This window comes from Fukomys damarensis, unplaced genomic scaffold (genome assembly GCF_012274545.1).
Source record: "Fukomys damarensis isolate Sample0158 unplaced genomic scaffold, DMR_v1.0_HiC HiC_scaffold_34, whole genome shotgun sequence".
In the NCBI taxonomy this organism is placed as follows: domain Eukaryota; kingdom Metazoa; phylum Chordata; class Mammalia; order Rodentia; family Bathyergidae; genus Fukomys; species Fukomys damarensis.
Window position 1 is genome coordinate 13,129,302 of NW_022900946.1, and position 17,658 is coordinate 13,146,959.

The window sequence follows — 17,658 nt, forward strand, 5'->3', positions numbered from 1 at the left end:
AAAAAAAAAAAAAAAAAAAAATGTTTTCTTCATCTGCAACAATATATAGACTTTTCTCTTATCTTCCCCTAAACTATGCCACAACTTTACTAAACATATATTAGATACTATAAGTAGGTTGAAGATGATTTAAACTATATACGAGGATGTATGTAGGTTATATGCAAACACTGTTCCATGTTGTATAAGGGACTTGATGCCACAGGGTTTTTTAGTGTCCTGGGGGAGTCCAGGTTGGCTACCCCGGGACGAGGGCACTGTTAGGATGCGTTTGTTAGAGGAGGATCGTCTAGTTGCAGTGTGGTTCTCTGCTCCACCAGGTGACATCTGCTGCTGGTGTGGCTTGCTGGAAGCAATTCCTCTACACTTTTATGAATAAAGCTTTTCTGGAGCACTTTTCTGTTAGATAGGGAAATTTTATGCAACATCAAGAAATCTGGAGGATAGAAATATCTTACCTTGTGTGTGATACTTTTAATGGCTTTGGAAAAGCCATATGAGACTGACTGTGAGATTGCTTTATTTTCTTGTGTTCCTTGGGGGCAGCTCTTGGATTTTTGAACAAAGTATTGGCCTTTCTATGAGTGGAATGGGTTCTGGAACCACTTGGATTTCTCAGATAATCTCATTCTTGACCATTGTTCTCTCTTGGAGAGGGAGATCTTTTCCTGGCTGGGAGCTGAGGTCTGAGATCCTCTGAGTGATCACTAATCCACATTAGAATAAACATAGTAGAAATTCCAAATCTTTTGTCTCTACTCCTAAAGCTGCCTTTTTAACTACATTGCCATTATCTTATCAAGAGACTCCTCATATGTAGAAGAAGTTTTTATTTCCATTATAATTTATTTCTTAAGCCTTTTTAATGCTGTTAAGAATCCAACAATTGAGGTTAGATTCAGAAGTAGTATTTCTTAATTCAATAAATGTTTGAGAATCTGCTATGTGCCTCAGCTAAAAAAGATGAATAAACTTCATTCCCTGCCATCAGCAGGGGTCATTCCTAGGGGTCACTTGTCTACAGGGAGAGGTGGTGAAAGATCTGTGACAGGCTTCCCTGGAGGATGGAGGTAGGACTGCTCAGAACAACCAGTGGAAGGGCTAGGTGAGTTAGTTTCTTAGGAGAACAAAGTGCTCAGGGTGGCCTTGGCCTCCAGGTGAGTGTGTGAGCCACTGCAGAGCGGATGGTATTGGTCTGAGGAGAGCATCTACTTTCGCTTTGGCTGCAGAAAGTTAAGGACCTAATTAAGTGTTCAGTTACAGATGGTGTCTTGATTCTTTGAACCCATGAATTTGAAAATTGCACCGTTTTTTCTTCATTATGTTTTTGATGTAGTCTACCTTTGCTCCTGTTAAGTTGTCCTATTTTGGGGCATGTTTGTATTTGTGTTGATCCTATTCATGTTTTGGGGTTTGTTTGTTTTTTTTCATATTTGGAAGCTAAGACTCCTAGACAAAGAAACAAACACATTAAAATCTTGAAAAAAAATCTTAGGGATCACATAATAAAACCACAGGCTTGTAATCAGATGACTCTCTGCAAACAAATGGCTCCTTGATTGTGCACTTCTGGGAAATAGACACCTTATCAGCTAATCCCTGTCTTAACTAGCATCCTTTGAAGTAGGAACTCTTATTATCCCAGTTTTACAGTGAGACTGAGGTTCTGAGGAAGCTGTTAATAACATATTCAGGGTCAAGATGGCGGGCAAAATAATGGCTCCCAAAAATGGTTCACTTCCTAACACTAGAACCTATGTTGTGAGATATGTTGCAAAACAAGGAAAAATTATGATACAAGTGGAATTAAGTTGCTAATCAACAGGCCTTGAGATAGGGAGATTATCCTGGGTTATCTGGGTGGGCCCATTGTATGTAATCAGGAGGATTCTTAAAAGTGGAATTGTGAGGTAGAAGAATAATTAGTGTCAGTTACTTGTGCTCTGGGAAAGACCCACTCAGGATGGCTTTGAAGAAAGGAGGAGAACTATAGCTAAGGAATGTGGGGAGCTTGTAGGGCCTGGAAAACACTGGGACATGGGTTCTCTCAGAGCCTCCAAAGTAAACATGCTCTGCTGACAGGGCAGGGTTGATTTTAGTCCACAGACTCATTAGACTTCTGTCCTCCAGAACTGCAAGATAAATTGGAGTTCTTTCAAGCCACTAAAAGTCTATGGTAATTTATATAAGTGACAACATTAAGCTCATACAGTCACACTGCAGGAAATACGGGCTGAGAGAGGAGCCATGGTACAGAGCCCTTGTCTTCCAGCACTCCTCCGTCCTGCCTCTGGCTACTGTGCTCTACTGGGATGACACAGCTGATACATGCTATGTCCTGGCCTGCTGTAAATGAATTGCCTTTTCTTGGTTACATAGTATCTGCCTTGCTAACTTTTCAAGACCTAGTCAAAGTCCTGTGGATTTAGTAATATTGCCTCTGACACACTGTGGGCATCAAATGGAGATTTTCATATCCCTGACTCCTTTCTTGGAACTTGCATTGCATTGATCAACTGTGTCCCCCACTTAGCAGTTTGTTTTGTTTTCTTATCCCTTGGACTTCACCATCTCTTCCTAACAGTTCCTGTTGAGCGACTACCTCTCCTGAGAAGTCATTTTAGTGGCAAGCATTGTTTTGTGATTGTGGTCCAGGAGCCCCTTCTCACTGGTCTTCAGGTTCCCTATCTGAGCTTTGTCCTAGTTACCTTTAAGGGACACTGCAGCTTGAAAAAGTGGTGACCCTTGGCCAGTGTATGTAGCCATTTATGAAGAATTTTTATCTTTTTTTTTCGTCCCTGGACTTTGCACTTGTGAGGCAGGTAGCAGCACCACTAAACGAAATCCCCGGACCCTGAGTTTTTACATTTTTAAAGGATTACAGGTGGTTTTTTATGGGAGGACGCAGGTGGCAGACCTTATAGTTAACTCCAGTGCTTGGGTCACAGAGTTGCTTTAAAAGGGAAGGAGAAAAGTTTCTAGGGGGATATGTTTAGACGGAGGCCCTTACTTCACTGAGGGTAAAAAGAAAGGAATTCCAGGCTGGGGATGTTGCTCAGTGGTTCTGCTGCTTGCCTCACAGGTGCAAGGTCCTGAGTTCAATCCCCAGTACCAAAAAAAAAAAAAAAAAAAAAGGAATTCAGTTGAAATGTATACAAAGAAAATATTTGAATTGATTGCTTTAACATTATGTTTGGTGTGTTTGTGTGTATTTATTTTTTGGTACTGGGGATCGAACTCCAGACCTTGCTCTTGTAAGGCAGGCAGTGGAACCTGTTTGGTATTTATTAAGTGAGAATAGCTGATGTGAGGATGTATAGTTTATCTTCACATTAAGTATATGTGACATTGCATATTTAGCTCTATAGTTTATTTTCTCCTAAAATAATATATTTAGAACTGCATTGCTCTTTCCCACCTGCCTAACTCAGAAAGAAAAAAGTAATCACTGCTAAGATATTATGTGCTTACTTAGCAGTATTTTGGCAAGAACAGGATATATCTATTGCCCAAATGTCAGGTTTTTTTTCCTCAATTATTTTGTGCCTTATGTGAAGAATTTTAAAAATATACTAAGCTCAAAGTCACATTTCTAAGAGAAAATGTGTGTAATAGCAATAGTTTATACAATCAAAGTAAGCATTTGTATAGTTTGTTAATTTCTTTGGAGGTTTTCATTTCGTTATTGTTTCTTTGTGACAGGGTCTTGCTGTGTAGTTCAGGCTGGCCTTAAACTCACTATGTAGCCCGGGCTGGCCTCAAACTTGTGGCAATCCTCCTGCCTTGGCCTCCTGAGTGCTGGGATTACAGGCATGCGCCACCATAGCTGGCAGTTTTTTTCATTTTGACAGAAATATATGATGTCATCATCCAACAAATATGAAGCACTTGAAAAGTTAATCACTATGGAAATCTTAGATAACACTGGAGGGTTGTTTTTATGTAATCCTCTTATACTTTTTTCCAACTTGTCCAAAACCTTGGAAAGAAGAATGGAAAATCACAAGTGGATAAAAATGAGAGGGGCTGGGGATTTAGCTCAGTAGTTGCTCTACTGGCCTTGTAAGCTCAAGGTCCTGAGTTCAATCCCTGGTACCAAAAAAATAAATAAAAATGAGAGTATAAAATAAAATGGGAGCCAGGTATGGTGGTGCACACCTGTAATCCCAGCACTCGGGAGGCTGAGGCAGGAGGATCGCTGTGACTTTGAGACCAGCCTGGGCTACATAGTGAGTTCCAAGGCAGTCTCAACTACATAGTGAGACCCTGTCTCAAAAAACCAAAAAATAAAAAATAATAAATAAATAAATAAAATAAAATGGGGGTTGCTTCCAGTTAGATGGAAGGTACTGTGTACAGGTTTGCCGGTTGTACTGTCGCTGTTTCCAGTGTGAAGAAGTGAGAGGAGCTGGACATGGTGGCACAGGCCTGCGATCCCAGCATCCTAGGAGGCTGAGACAGGAAGAACACAAGTCCATGCCCAGTCTGGGCAGCCTAGCAATGTAGTGAGACTTTGTCTGAATTAATGAATAATGGTGTGGCTCAGTGTGAGGGCCCTGGGTCAGTCCCCGGGGCCACACCAAACAGAACAACCAAATACATACTGACAAATACATACTGGTTATATCATTTCAACCTAGGGCTGGGGATTTAGCTCAGTGGTTCCACTGCCTGCCTCGCAAGCACAAGGACCTGAGTTCAATCCCTAGTACCAAAAAAGGAAAAGATACCATTTCAGCCTAAGATATCCACTAGGATATCTCATTTCCAGAGATGGTGGATCATTACTGTCCTGGTATAATGCAGCAAAAATATAGTATGAATCGCTTAAATTAAAATTTTCTTGGGGCTGCATTAAAATATTTTTTAAAAACGTGAAATGAATTTAATAATATATTTTAATTAAATTTAATTTAGATTATTTCAGCATATAATTAGTCTGAAACATATTTAGATACTTTACTTTTAAGTGAGACTTTAACAAATACTTTGTACTTTTACACTTAACAGTGTATCTCAGTTCAGACATTAAATTTTCATTGGCAAAACTTGATGAATTTCATAAAACTTGAAGTTGGAAAAACGACTTACACACTCAAGTTATTTTAAGCATACTTAGAGGTTTTCCAATAACTAATTTCAGTGTCACTTTAAAATTAGAATTAAATGGGGCTGGGGATTTAGCTCAGCGGCACCGCCTGCCTCGCAAGTGCAAAGTCCCGAGTTTGATCCCCGATAACAAAAACAAAATTAGAATTAAATGGATTTAGTTACCAATTGCCCTGTTTCAGGTACTTCACAGCCGAGAGTGGCTCCTGGCCACCAGCTAGCAGCTCAAGCAGAGGGGCTGGTTGCAGGACTTGTTCAGGTGTCCTGGGTAAAGCAGTTATAGAAGATATTCTGTCTCCTACAGGCGCTCCTTGACAGGATGTTTCCAAGCGGAGTCCTGCAGTCTGTTAATGGTAAATGTGAGTTGTGATCATCTTTTGCTTATGGCTGGACCCTTTATTTATTTTAAAGCACTTAAAAGTATATTCTGGGCCAAGGATTTAGCTCAGTGGTTCTGCCACCTGTCTTGCAAGCACGGAGATTCAATCTCCAGTACAAGAAAAAAAAAGTATATTCTGTTTCCTAACAACAGATAAACTATTCTTTTTTTTTCTGGAATGTTTGATGTAACATCTTGCCTCACTGATAGTTTGTGGCTCAGAATGTGTATGCTGTACCATAATATTAAATTGAAGTTTTCTTTTTTTTTTTTTTTTTTTTTTTTTTTTTCTTTCTCCTGGTTTTTGTTTTAACAGTGGCCAAATTTCACATTTATTAAAGTTAGGGGAAAAAACCCAGAAGGATAGGGGTAAATGGGTCCTGCAGAGCGAATTTGGGCCAAGTAAAAAGGGAGGAAAAAATAAAAATACACCCTACAGCATAGAGTGGACTGCTGGTCTACTTCAGAGGCACAATGGCCCTGAAGTTTAATATTTAAAATGGAATTTAAGGCAAATGATACTAAGCGAAATAGGCTAACATTAAAACATTGTGCAAAGAGCCAGAAATCAAAACCTAGATATAAGCTTAGGCATACTTGTAATCCCAGCTACTCGGTAGGCTGAAGCAGGAGGATCACAAGTTTGAAGCCATCCTGGCAACATAGTGAGACTTTGTCTCAAAATAAAAAAATTAAAAGTAGCTTGATGCTCCCTGGATTTGATCCCTAGTACCTCCCCCAAACAAACCCACCTTGATGCAAACAAGGATCCAAGTGAATCATTGTGGAAACCACAGGGGATTTCACATCCTTCTGTTTATTCTCCCTGCTCTTTTGGTAGCTGCCATGAGACAGACAGTGGTAGTGGTGGGGGGAAGTTACACAAAGGGAAACCAAAGCTGTTTCTGTGGGAGGCAGCGTTGGGGCGTTCTCTTAGTGGCAAAAATCCTAGCCTCAGAAAAACAGGCAGGAGAAAGCCTGTCCAAGTGCTAAAAGTAGACAAGACTGAAGGGATCAATGTGAGACCTGTGATTACTCAGTGCAGCAAACTGTGTGTGCATGAAAAGAGTGCTGCTTCCCTGCCAGTTATAGCGAACCTTTTAGAGCTTTCAGGGAGAACAGCCAGCTGAGCTCACATGCCATGGGTTCGCCACCATGGCCCTGGCCTCGTGTCCATGAAGGACAGACTAGTAAGCCAGGGTGGTGGCTCGGTGCGCTGTGCGCTGCCTGTAGCTGATGGACCCAGGCCTCAAGGCTTAGCATCTTTTGTAGCAAGCAGCAGAGAAGCTGGTCTCCCTACCTGAGAAGTGAACAGCCAGAGGAATCATGCTGTGGTCACCTCACTACTTAGTTGCCTATATGAACAGCTGTAGATGCTGCTTAGTTACTCTGTTTCCCACATGGTATTTCAAGATCTCATTACATTTCACAGTGATCTTTGGCACCAGTTGTCAAGGTATGGTTAATAGCAATCTGAAACTGGCTGTCGTAGTTACTTTTCTCCTGTTGCTGAGACACCCAAAGTTAAAGGAGAAAGGCTTACTTAGCTCACAGCTCATAGAGATTTCAGTCCAGATCGGCTGGTTCCAAGGCAACATGGCACATGGCAGAGGGGCATCACAGAGGAGAAACAGTTCATGGTGCCTATATGGTAGAAAGACCTCAGCATCTTTCTGCACCTTTTACCCAGACTACCAGATAAGGGTAGTGCCAAACCACTCAGTGGACTGGTTTAGTATCACATGACCTTAATCCCGGCATCACACATTTAGGTTCAGCCACCTCTGAAAAAGCCCTATGATCACCCGAGGCTTTGGAGGACATCTAGACACAAACCATAACACTGGCTGATTGCCATGTGAATGGACTGTATTGGGAATTTTTACTTTAATTAATTGAATGGGATTCCGCTGTTGTTGGTCCTTTTGGAGGGGGAGCTGGGGAGGGGAAAATACGATTCTTAATTTATGTTAAGTTGCCTGACTATTGAGAGTTCTTAATTAAAATAGTGACACCTCCTTGCTGTGAAGATAAAAGAGTTTATTCTGTGACAAAGACCTATTGTTGAACACTCTGGAGCCCTGCTTTAACAGAGAATGCTCTGGATATGAAGATGAAAAGTGCTCTTTTCTTGCACACTGTGTTTATACTAAAATCTTCACCTGCTAATCCTGCTAATCCAATTCTTTGTTCGCATGAGGTTGCAAATTTAAACTGTGTCACCCAAGAAGATTTTCACCATATGCAGGAAATTCGATAGAATTGTGATTGTTTTTTTTAATAAAATTTTGTAGGTGTGAAAAATAAAATTTTGGAATTACAGTATATTTGACTGTGTTAGCATCTGTTTTGTCCGGGCACACTGTCCATTCTTTTTCTTTTTTTCTTTGAGACAGGGTCTCACTATGTAGTTGAGACTGACCTGGAACTACTCACTATGTAGCCCAGGCTGGTGTCTCGAACTCACAGTGACCGTCCTGCCTCAGCCTCCTGAGTGCTGGGATTACAGGTGTGTGCCACTACGCCCAGCACACTGTCCATTCTTAGTAATGTAGTTAAACTGGTTTTTGAATGGCCCTTTCAACTTTTGGATGAGTCTCACTTCTTATTTCTCTGCTCTGGTAAATCATTTTGGTAACTTTAGCAGATTATCAAACGAATGTCCTGACTGGCTTTTTCTTCTTAACTATGATTATCTACCACAATCCCATTTTTTCCTCAGGACAGTGTTGTTTCCTCTCTTACTTAGGTCATGCTTTTTCTTTTGACAACTTTGGGATCTGAATTTATACATTATGGCGTTTTAAAAAAATTGAAAGGCACTGACAGTGTAGCTCCTTGGTGCAGTGCTTGCCTAGCATGTCCAGGTTCCTGGGGTTGATCCCCAGCACGGCATGCATGCAGGAATGAGTATTGTGTGGGAAGGCAGTCTGAGATTATTCGTACATTTCCACACCTCCCCACTGGTCTTCACTTCCATTGATGGATACTGCCTGTAGTAGTCACCATGGTATTTAAGTGGTGACTTTGTTTCCCTTATTCTTTCTTCATTGTTAATGGAATTTTTCTATAAAGGAGAGCTGGCTCTTCATACTAATGTCATTGTGCAATGGGGTATTTATTTTATCCTGTCACTATCAGTTCATTTTTGTTTTCCTGCAGTGGGTCCAGCTGTGGCCCGTAGGAGCATCTTGGGCTTGTTCCTGTGTCCTTTGGGCAGAGCCCTTTTGTAAATTCTTCTTTACTTTTGTTGGGGCGAATTATTTCAGGCTTATACTTCTCTTGTCCCAGCTCTGGAATCCTCTTCCCCAGAGCCCATTTCCTTTTATTGGAAAGTGGTATTTGAAAACCAAGATACAGGTGCTGTGTGTGCTTGTTAGTGTCAGTGTCGTTATTTCAAGGTCTCCTTGGAAGAAAAAACTAGGAAATCCGTGTATTTATTCCTATGCGGATCTATATGTACCTCTGTGTCACTTGCACATGTGTATATTAAAAGCCCTAACTTCTCTGGTTCCAGAGTAACACCACACGGTTTATTTTAGCCTTCCCTTCTTATTATACAACTGCTGTTCTAACAGTGAGAATCTCGGTTCTTTCCCGTCTGTTTTACTTACAAAGAAATAAATAAGTTAGTAATTTTAGAATTGCTGAGTTCCACCCTTGTACGAAGACCTTTTAGTGACAAGGCTTATGGCGTTTGTGCGCAGTTCTCTGCTCTCCATTTGATAGCACCCACTCAGGACGGTGCTTTCCGTTAGTCGGGCTGCTTCTCCCTCCACCCCTGCACTGCCGTTGGTGTGAGTCATTGTGGGCTGGCTTGTTAGGAAATGCATTCCTCATCGGGCTCCATGCATCTCTTTGGTTGTGCAGTATGTGAAGGATTTGTGGGGGACCACGGTGGCGCTAAGAATCTGATACAGAACTCTGCTGGGGACCCACCAGCCTCCTCAGCCCTGTCCCTCTCCCCCGTAACCAGTCTGTCTCTTTAGTTTTTGGCTTATTCTTCCTGTGTCATTTTAAACTCATCAGGTTTATATTAAAGCTTGTCCACCATGGGAGAAGGAGTATATTCAGTCCACCTTGTCCTCCTAAGGAGCTCCTTACCAGGGGAAGGAGGGCAGCGGGGGATGCAACTGGAAGTTATGTGTGTTTAACACCTCCACGTTTTTATGCTTTAGCTACTTGGATGTAACTTGGCAGCATTTAAAGTTTAATTGATTTTGTTTAACATGTGCCAATAAATCAGAAAAGGGATGGAAAATAATGTACATTTTCCTACACTATTTTATCTAGCCTTCCTTAACACTATATACATTACAGTCACACAACTATTATAGTTCTCTGAACTGTGAAAAAAAGAAAACTTTATATATACAAATAAAGTCCTCTTTGATCCCTGTCCTTCAACATCAAGCCAGTGTTATTGTACTTACAGTTTTTTAAAATATTTACTTACTTATTTATTTTGAGACAGGGTCTCACTGTGTAGTTTTGAACTCACTGTGTAGCACAGGCTAGTAGCCTCAAACTCATGGCGATTCTCCTGCCGCAGCCTCCTGAGTGCTGGCATGACAGGCGTGCACTACCGCACCCAGCTTTGGTTTGTTGTTGTTGTTGTTGTTGTTGTTGTTGTTGTTTTGAGACAGCACCTTGCTTTGCAGCCCAAGCTGACCTCAAACTCTCTTCCTGCCTCTACCTCTGCCTCCTGAGTGCTGGGTTTACAGATATGGATCACCGTATCCAGCCAGATTCTCTCTGTAGGCCTGTGCCATGTGTGCTCCTTTAAGATTCTTCATATGTTTCTAAACATGTATCTGTAGGGAAAAAATATTTTTATAAGTCTGAGTTGTTTTTTCCAGAATAAAGGACATTCTTTGTCTTCCTCACTTGCCTTTTCTCACTTACCGTGGTGGCCTGTTGATGCTTCGTCACTGGGACGCCCGCAGGGTAGCTGTTGGCCAGTGTCCTTGCACTTGACACCGAGTGCACAGACGTGGGGTTGGTTGGCTGTATCGCGGCTGTGCTGCCGCCAGTCCACCACCACGTTCCCAAGTCGTCAGTGCCTTCACCTTTCCTCACGGCGCTGCGTCAGAGTACTCATGGCTTCATTCCTCAGCGATACTTGATGTTTACTACGTATACTTGGTGTCTAAAATTTGGGGCATTTTTAAAAGTCAAAAATGATATTTTCTTTTTATTTGCTTTCCTCTGAGATAGTGAAGTTGAATTTATTTCCGTGTGATTATTAGTCATATACATTTCCTTTACTGTGGTTTGCCCATTTTAACCATCTTATTTTTCTTATGATTTGTATCCATTCTTTGTATATGCTAGAGTTGTTTATTTAACAAATATTTATTTGTCTTACTGTATGCTCCTGGCTTTGCTGTTTGTACTGGGTACCAGCAATAAACAAGGCCTCTAATTTCACATTCTGAAGAGGAAGTTGCACCGAGGAAAATCTAAAATAAATAAGATTATGTATATATGCATACGTGCTAAAAATAGGGTAATGGTGAAAAACCTATTTCCCTGTGCCCCGCCACTGCCCTCCAGCCCTGGGGTCTTGCTGTTAGGCAGGCGGACAGGAAAGCCTCAGAGAAGACAGCTGAGATGAGGAGTGTCCGCACAGGGAGCACAGTGTATGTCTTGGGCCAGAGGTGGTGCTAGCGAGCAGGAGGGACGGACAGGTCCGACTGTCACAGAGGGAGATGGTGGACTCCTTAGTGTGAGGGACTGTGAGAGACACGTTCCTCTCAGGAGTACACTTGTTACTCTCGGAGCATTTGAAAGGTTGAGTTCTGCAGCAGGAGAGTTTCTGCAGCTCCTCCTTCCCTGACTGGGCTAGGTTACCAAGCAGCTCCTTGATCTAGGGTATTTATGCATCAGGACTGGGTCGTTGGGTTTGTGGTTATTTGAAGGCATAGGCCTTTTCTTTAATAAAGGAAAATTTTCTGTTTCAGATTACCTAGGAACAGTACGATTTGGGGTTATCACAAATAAACATCTTGCGAAACTGATTTCCTTAGTACACTCTGGAAGTGTGTATTTACATAGACATTTCAACACATCACTTGTAAGTATTTTGAAATCGTGTTTGTAATAGTGCAGCGGCTCTTAACCTTGCATAGGTCACAGACTCCTTTAAGAATTGGATAAAATCTGGACACTGTCTCTAGGAAAATGCACATGATTTTGCCTCTACACAAGCCCACACTAGAGCCCATGCCCCTGGCTAAGAGTCTGTGTGTTAGAGGGCTCTGGACTGTAACATCTAGACATTCTTTATGTATATTCTTAGATTTTGGTACAGCCTTGTTTGCCTTCTTGGATGAAACTGCAGTTACTCTGGGCCTGTGTTCTCAGGGGCTAAGCTTCCACTGGGTGATGTCTTTTGTTCATTTGCTCCTTTCATGAAGAGTACTAATATGACCTGCTTTTCTCCTTAGCTGATGTAATGGAGTTTTGAAGTTCTTATCAAGTCACAATGAGAAGTTGATGGCTTCTTACCCCAGAAATCCTCTGTGCAAACATCATCTCCTTTGTTCCTCAGTTTCATTTGCTTTTTCGGTGGGACAGCTCCACTCAGCTATTTCTGAACTTTGACCTATGTCTTGCATAGTCTCGTGCTTTTCCTCTATCACTTGCTACTTCCTCAGTCACATCGTAGAGGGTTTGTTTTCGGAAGTGTGTTCTGTCACTTTAACATCGCCAGTGTCGTGGATTACAGGTCATATGAAGATCGATGTCCTGGGCTCCCCTGGGTCAGTGTGTAGATCACGTGCCTTTGGTAGTGCCACTGGCCCTTCTCTGGGGTGCTGTTTGCTTGCCATGATCGTGACTTCCATACGTCTCTAGGAGTCCAGATGTTGTGCCTACTCCTTGTAGTTTATATTCCAAAGTCAAGTGTGTTTTTACTGTTTTCCAAATAGAAGTGTTTGTGATGGTGTTGAGTGTGTGTTTTCACACTCCTATCTTCCCACTTTGAGCATCACTGCTGTGATTGTTTAACTCCTGCCACCCACTCACTCTCTTTGTGCTTTAAGCTTCTTTTGGTTTCATCTGCTTTTGCTAGCTATCATTTTCCTGCATTCTTCACTTATAGCTTACATATTATATTTATTTATAGTAAAGGGTATTGAGGAAGAAATTTTAAATGGAGAAAAAAATGGTAGAATTATGAAGTGACAGGGAAAAATACATTGAGTTTACTGCTTCAGTTGGATGGTATTTACAATTGATCTTAGCCAAAAGGCTGAAAAGCAATAGTTGGATGGTATTTAAAAGTGATTGGTTTAGCAGTGGAGTTCCTTTTACCAAAGAAAATATTGGATATTTATAGAAACAAAAACAGTAGCCAGATGTGATGACACATGCCTGTAGTCCCAACAATTAGGAGGCTGAGGCAGGCTAATTGCCATGAGTTGAAGTCCACCCTAGGCTACATTGCAAGTTCAAGCCCAGCCTGAACTACATAGTAAGACCCTGTCCCAAAATTTTAGAAAAGAGAGGGCCAGGGATTTAGTTCAGTGGTTCCACCGCCTGCCTTGTGCACAAGCACATGGTCCCGAGTTTGATCCCCGGTACCAAAAATAAATAAATAAACAAACAAACAAATAAGAAAGAGGGCCAGGGATTTAGCTCAGTGGTACCTCTACCTGCCTCGCAAGCCCAAGATCCTGAGTTTTGTCCCCGGCAACAACAACAACAAAAAATGCCTTTTTAAAAAGAAAAGTAGGTGGGCATCTTCATTTAAATATCCATTTTGCAGGGCATCAAATATTTTCATCTCTATGGAAATTGTTTGAAACAAATGATTTATATTATTAGACTTTAAAAGATAATTTTATGTTGACCTACATTAATTGTTAAAGAAAACACAGAAAAATTTAGTTTCTCTTCCTCATCCAACACAGAAATTGTGACCCTTGTACAGATTTTGGTGAGTCACTGATTCACGCGTCTGTTGAGCCCCTGCTCTATGCCAGGGTTTTGTCCAGTCCCTGAAGATACCTGTGAGTGAGGCAGATGCAGCCCCTGCCTCAAGGAGGCTGCATTGTGGGCAGGGTTTGAGGGACCAAGGGAACCCAACCAATCCTTGACTGCACAATTCCTGGCCTTGCTCTTTTTATAAACACCTCTCCTTAGTCAGGGTGATAGCAGTTGTTATGGCCACCAGGAGACAGGGTAAGTTATAAGGAAGAAGCTGATCTGAAAATTCACTTCCTGTACCCACTGTTGCTTTCTGACCACTAGTGAGGAAAGGCTGTCTGGAGAAGTGGTTAGAGCACGGGCAGTTGTAGTGACTTCTGGGATCCTTTTCCTGCCTGCAGTGTGGGCTGACTGCCCTGGAGGAGAGTGCTGAGTGCTTTGGTCCTGTCCTGGCATGCTCAGCTTTCCTTTATCTGTGTGTTGGTCCTTTGCAGGTCTTTCCCAAGGAGGTCATGAACTTCACAGCTGAGAACATCTACAAGTGGGCTTCAGAAAACCGAGAGACACTCTTGCAATGGCTGCAACCCCATGGAGGCAAGAGTCTCCTGCTGAATAACGAGCTGAAGAAGGGACCGGCGCTCTTCCTGTTCATACCATTCGACCCTTTGGCCGAGAGGCATCCCTTAATAGACGAGGTCAGAGTCACAGTGGTTACAGTGCTAACTAGCCCATACTTTTCTTTCTCCACACCCAAGGCTTAAGCAGCCAAGTGGTTGCCAGGAAGAGTAACTGCAGTCAGTGGCATTGTTCTTTTCTCCTCTAAGTGGACAGGAGAGCCACACCTAGGACAGGGACTGCCCCAAGCCTCTTTAGACATACTTGGTGACAGCTGCTTGGGTGTGGGGTCAGTGGGAGGAATGAGAAGTCAAACCACTCCTCTCCAGAAGACCAAATGTCTCTTCCTGAGGCCATTCACATTGAGATTCCCATTTGGGGAGTTGCAGGAACACACAAGCAGGGATTGGTGTGGACTAGGAGATGATGACACTCGTCGTGGGGGTTGCCAGGGGGGGCATCCTCAGGACAGCAGAAAAATGTGCAGCCCAGCAGCCAGGTGCCACAGCAGGTGTTGGGACACCTTATTTTTCTTAAACTTTCTTGTTGTGCAGATTGCCAGAGTGGTTTTCAGAGACAGCTGTCACCTCCTCCTCCTGCTTTTCCTGTTTTCTGCGGTCTTGCTCTCTCTGAGTGTGGGCTTATTTTATACCAGGATCATTTGGAGGCACTTAGAGCAGTAATGATCAGCAGAGAAAGCCTGGGATTGCTAAATTAGATTTTTTTTCTTTCCCTCAAGGATCCCTTAATTGGCTGAAGCCAATTTCAGACAGCCAATGTACCACAGGCCAAGTGTTGCAGGCACTGCCTCCGCCTGCACCCCTTGGCTCCCACCTGGAGGGACATGCAGCACTCCTGCCAGTTAAGACTCTGTAGTTTGCTTCTCTGGAGTCTTTTTTTTGGTTATTATCCCTGCTAGGAGCCTTCTGAATGTCACTGTCTTGGCTTAGAAGAAGAAGAGAGAAATGGAATTGTACTGTTTCTTCCCATCCGGTGAGGGAGGCCCTGAAATAATAAAATCTCATTTCTTTAGAAAATCTTTATTATGCAAGTACTCTATGAACTGAGACACCCTTTCATGTGACTAGGCCTTTGCCATTTCCGGTATATAGCACCTTCAAGGTCTTTGTAGAAAAGCCAACCAGGGTGGTGGCTATAGTTGTGGATTTTTACTTTAATTTTTAAAGCTTCCTTCTGGAGAGCTCTCCTGTCTGGTTTAGGCCTACCGGGGTTCTAGGGCCGTGTTTGGGTTAGGTTCCTGGTGGGAGGACCCTTGCTTCCAGCCCATTGTTCCTCTGTGAGTGTCTCCCCTACATCCCACCTTCTCCTGTGCCTACGTCCCACTGACAGGCCTTTTTGTCACAGTTCTGCCTGTGGCTCCTGTTCTTGGGCTCCCAGGGTCCCTTGAGGTAGGAGGATTCCCTCAACCTCAGTTTATGGTTGAGATAACCCCTTACAGTGTTGTGAACTATGTGGACGAACAACTGCCCATCTCGCATATTCCCTCTTGGTTTTGGGCCAGTTTGGCAAATGTTTATTGAACACTTTGCTGTGCGCTCGGTGGTAGGATATTGTGGCAGTCTTGGATCCCTGTCTCAGGCTAGTCCAGCAAAGCATGATCGGGCCCAGGCTCAGGGCCAGCAGGACTCAGCAGGGGGAGGAGAGGCTTTGGATAGGTGGATGGGTGAGTGGGGTGAGGTAGCCTTTGAGAGATAACCTGATCCTGGAAGATTAAAGGAGACTAAAGGAAGGAAGAGCCTGAAGAGAGGCAGTAGTGGGAAGTTGCAGGTTTAGGTGTTGGAAAAGAGCGAGCTTAAGGCACTTTCACTGCAGGCCTTGCTTTGGGCAGGGAGTTGAAGCTTCCATTGTTGAGAAAAAAAGGACTATCTTAGAGTGAAGGCGGTGCAGTTGAGGGGTGCCAGGCAAGCACAGGTGGACATGGTTATGGTGTCCAAAGTGACCAGATGGTGGCTGCAAGTATAGGAATGGGCAGCTGCCCTTAAACACACACAGCATCACACACAAAACACCCGGGGTTCTGACAGGGCTCTAGAGTGGTTAAAGGATGGCACCGTGCTCAGCCAGCAGAGTTGGGGTGTCTTGTTTCCAGGCTAAACGTTTCTTTGCAGTGCTCATAGTATATGAGTCTGGTAAGCAGGAGCATTCTTATTGCAGAAATAGGTTTTCCCTGATGGGAGAAGTAGTGGGGCAGACATTCAAAGTTACGTGCCAGATACCCTTTATACTTCACATGGATTAAATTTATCACTGACAAAGTAACAGGATGTAGCTTGAGTTGTTTAAAACAGTTCCTTTCATTGGGGGGAAGTTACAGTGGCTCACTCAGGAGCAATCGCTGAATACAAAATACTGTCTTCAATTAAAGGTATTCTTCAAAGTGCAAGGTCCGGGGTTCTATCCCCATAACGAAAGAAAGAAAAGAAAAAAAAATTCTTCAAATGGCTGCTTTGTGAGAGATAGCAAAACTGAAAGAGATAAGGAAAGAAAATTGTAGGAGCCTTAATGCTTTCCTCCTTGAACTTTTCATAAAAGGTGACAGTAAATCGGGGGGGAGGGGATGTAGCTTCTCCTGTTGTGTCACTGAACACCAGACAGTCCCTGGATGAGCACCGGGCACTGGGGCTCCTGGTGGCACAGATGGGCTTGGCCTATCTAGCAATGTGCCGTTAGAGCTTCATCTAGATAGACTAGAGGTATTCCCTTGTAGGAAAAATAAAAAACACTGATTTATCATCTAAAGTGACTTTTTAATGCCAAGAGCTATTTAGTTGATTTTTCTATATAAACACATGGTTTGAGTTAACTCTCTTTATATATATTATTACAAAGCTTGTTTTTTAAGAGTTAGAATTGCACTGATTAAATGATTTTTTATACACATACGCACCTCACACACTTCTCTGTCACACTCACACACTTTAATGAAATAAAATCCCAAGTGACTTAACACCTTTTACCTACCTGTGGTGAGATATGATTCACACATAGTTTTACTTTAGAGGGTAAATGACTTTGAATTATAACTTGCTCATTTTTCTCATGAAACTAGGACTAGGGTGAAGGTAGGAGGTAAAGTTACTCCACTTGAAAATGGAAGGGTCTTGGAGGAAAATGAACTATTAAATCACTAGTCCAGCTCTGAGGATGGCATGGTTAATCTCATCAGTAAAGGGAGTGTGTGCCTTGTCCTGAAAGGCCGTGCCTTTTTCCAGTGCTCACTGAGTATTTGGTATACGCCTGACCTTGTCACAGGCTGTCCGAGTAGTAGGATAAATGTGAAGATCCATAAGCCTATGGGGAAGAGGAATGTCAGTCATGCTTGGGCTGTATTTTTAAAATTAAGGAGGCAGGGGCTGGGGATTTAGCTCAGTAGTTCCACCTCCTGCCCGACAAGCTCAAGGTTTCAATCCTGGTACAAGAAAGAAAGGAAGGAAGGAAGGGGAAGGGGAAAAGGAAAAGAAAGGAAAGATGACTGAGGACTTGGTAGTGTCAGGGCCTGGAGAAGAGGGGCTGCTGAGCCATGCTGGAGTCAGAGCAGGCTGCATTTGAGGCAGAGGATAAACCGAGGAGCCTCACTTCTACCTTACTGATGCTGTAAGGGA

General features: G+C 42.8%; 1 protein-coding gene across 3 annotated transcripts in view; it reads left to right on the top strand.

Moving 5' to 3' along the window:
* Txndc11 (thioredoxin domain containing 11) overlaps positions 1-17,658 on the top strand; it is a 57,628-nt gene that overhangs the window by 26,223 nt on the left and 13,747 nt on the right. For 2 of the 3 annotated variants that reach the window (XM_010610000.2, XM_010609999.3), the window contains exons 4-5: positions 11,452-11,564; positions 13,915-14,115. In XM_010610000.2, the coding sequence (XP_010608302.1) occupies positions 11,452-11,564; positions 13,915-14,115 (314 nt within the window). The remainder of the gene's footprint in view (positions 1-11,451; positions 11,565-13,914; positions 14,116-17,658) is intronic. The other variant, XM_010610003.3, reaches the window with a different exon arrangement.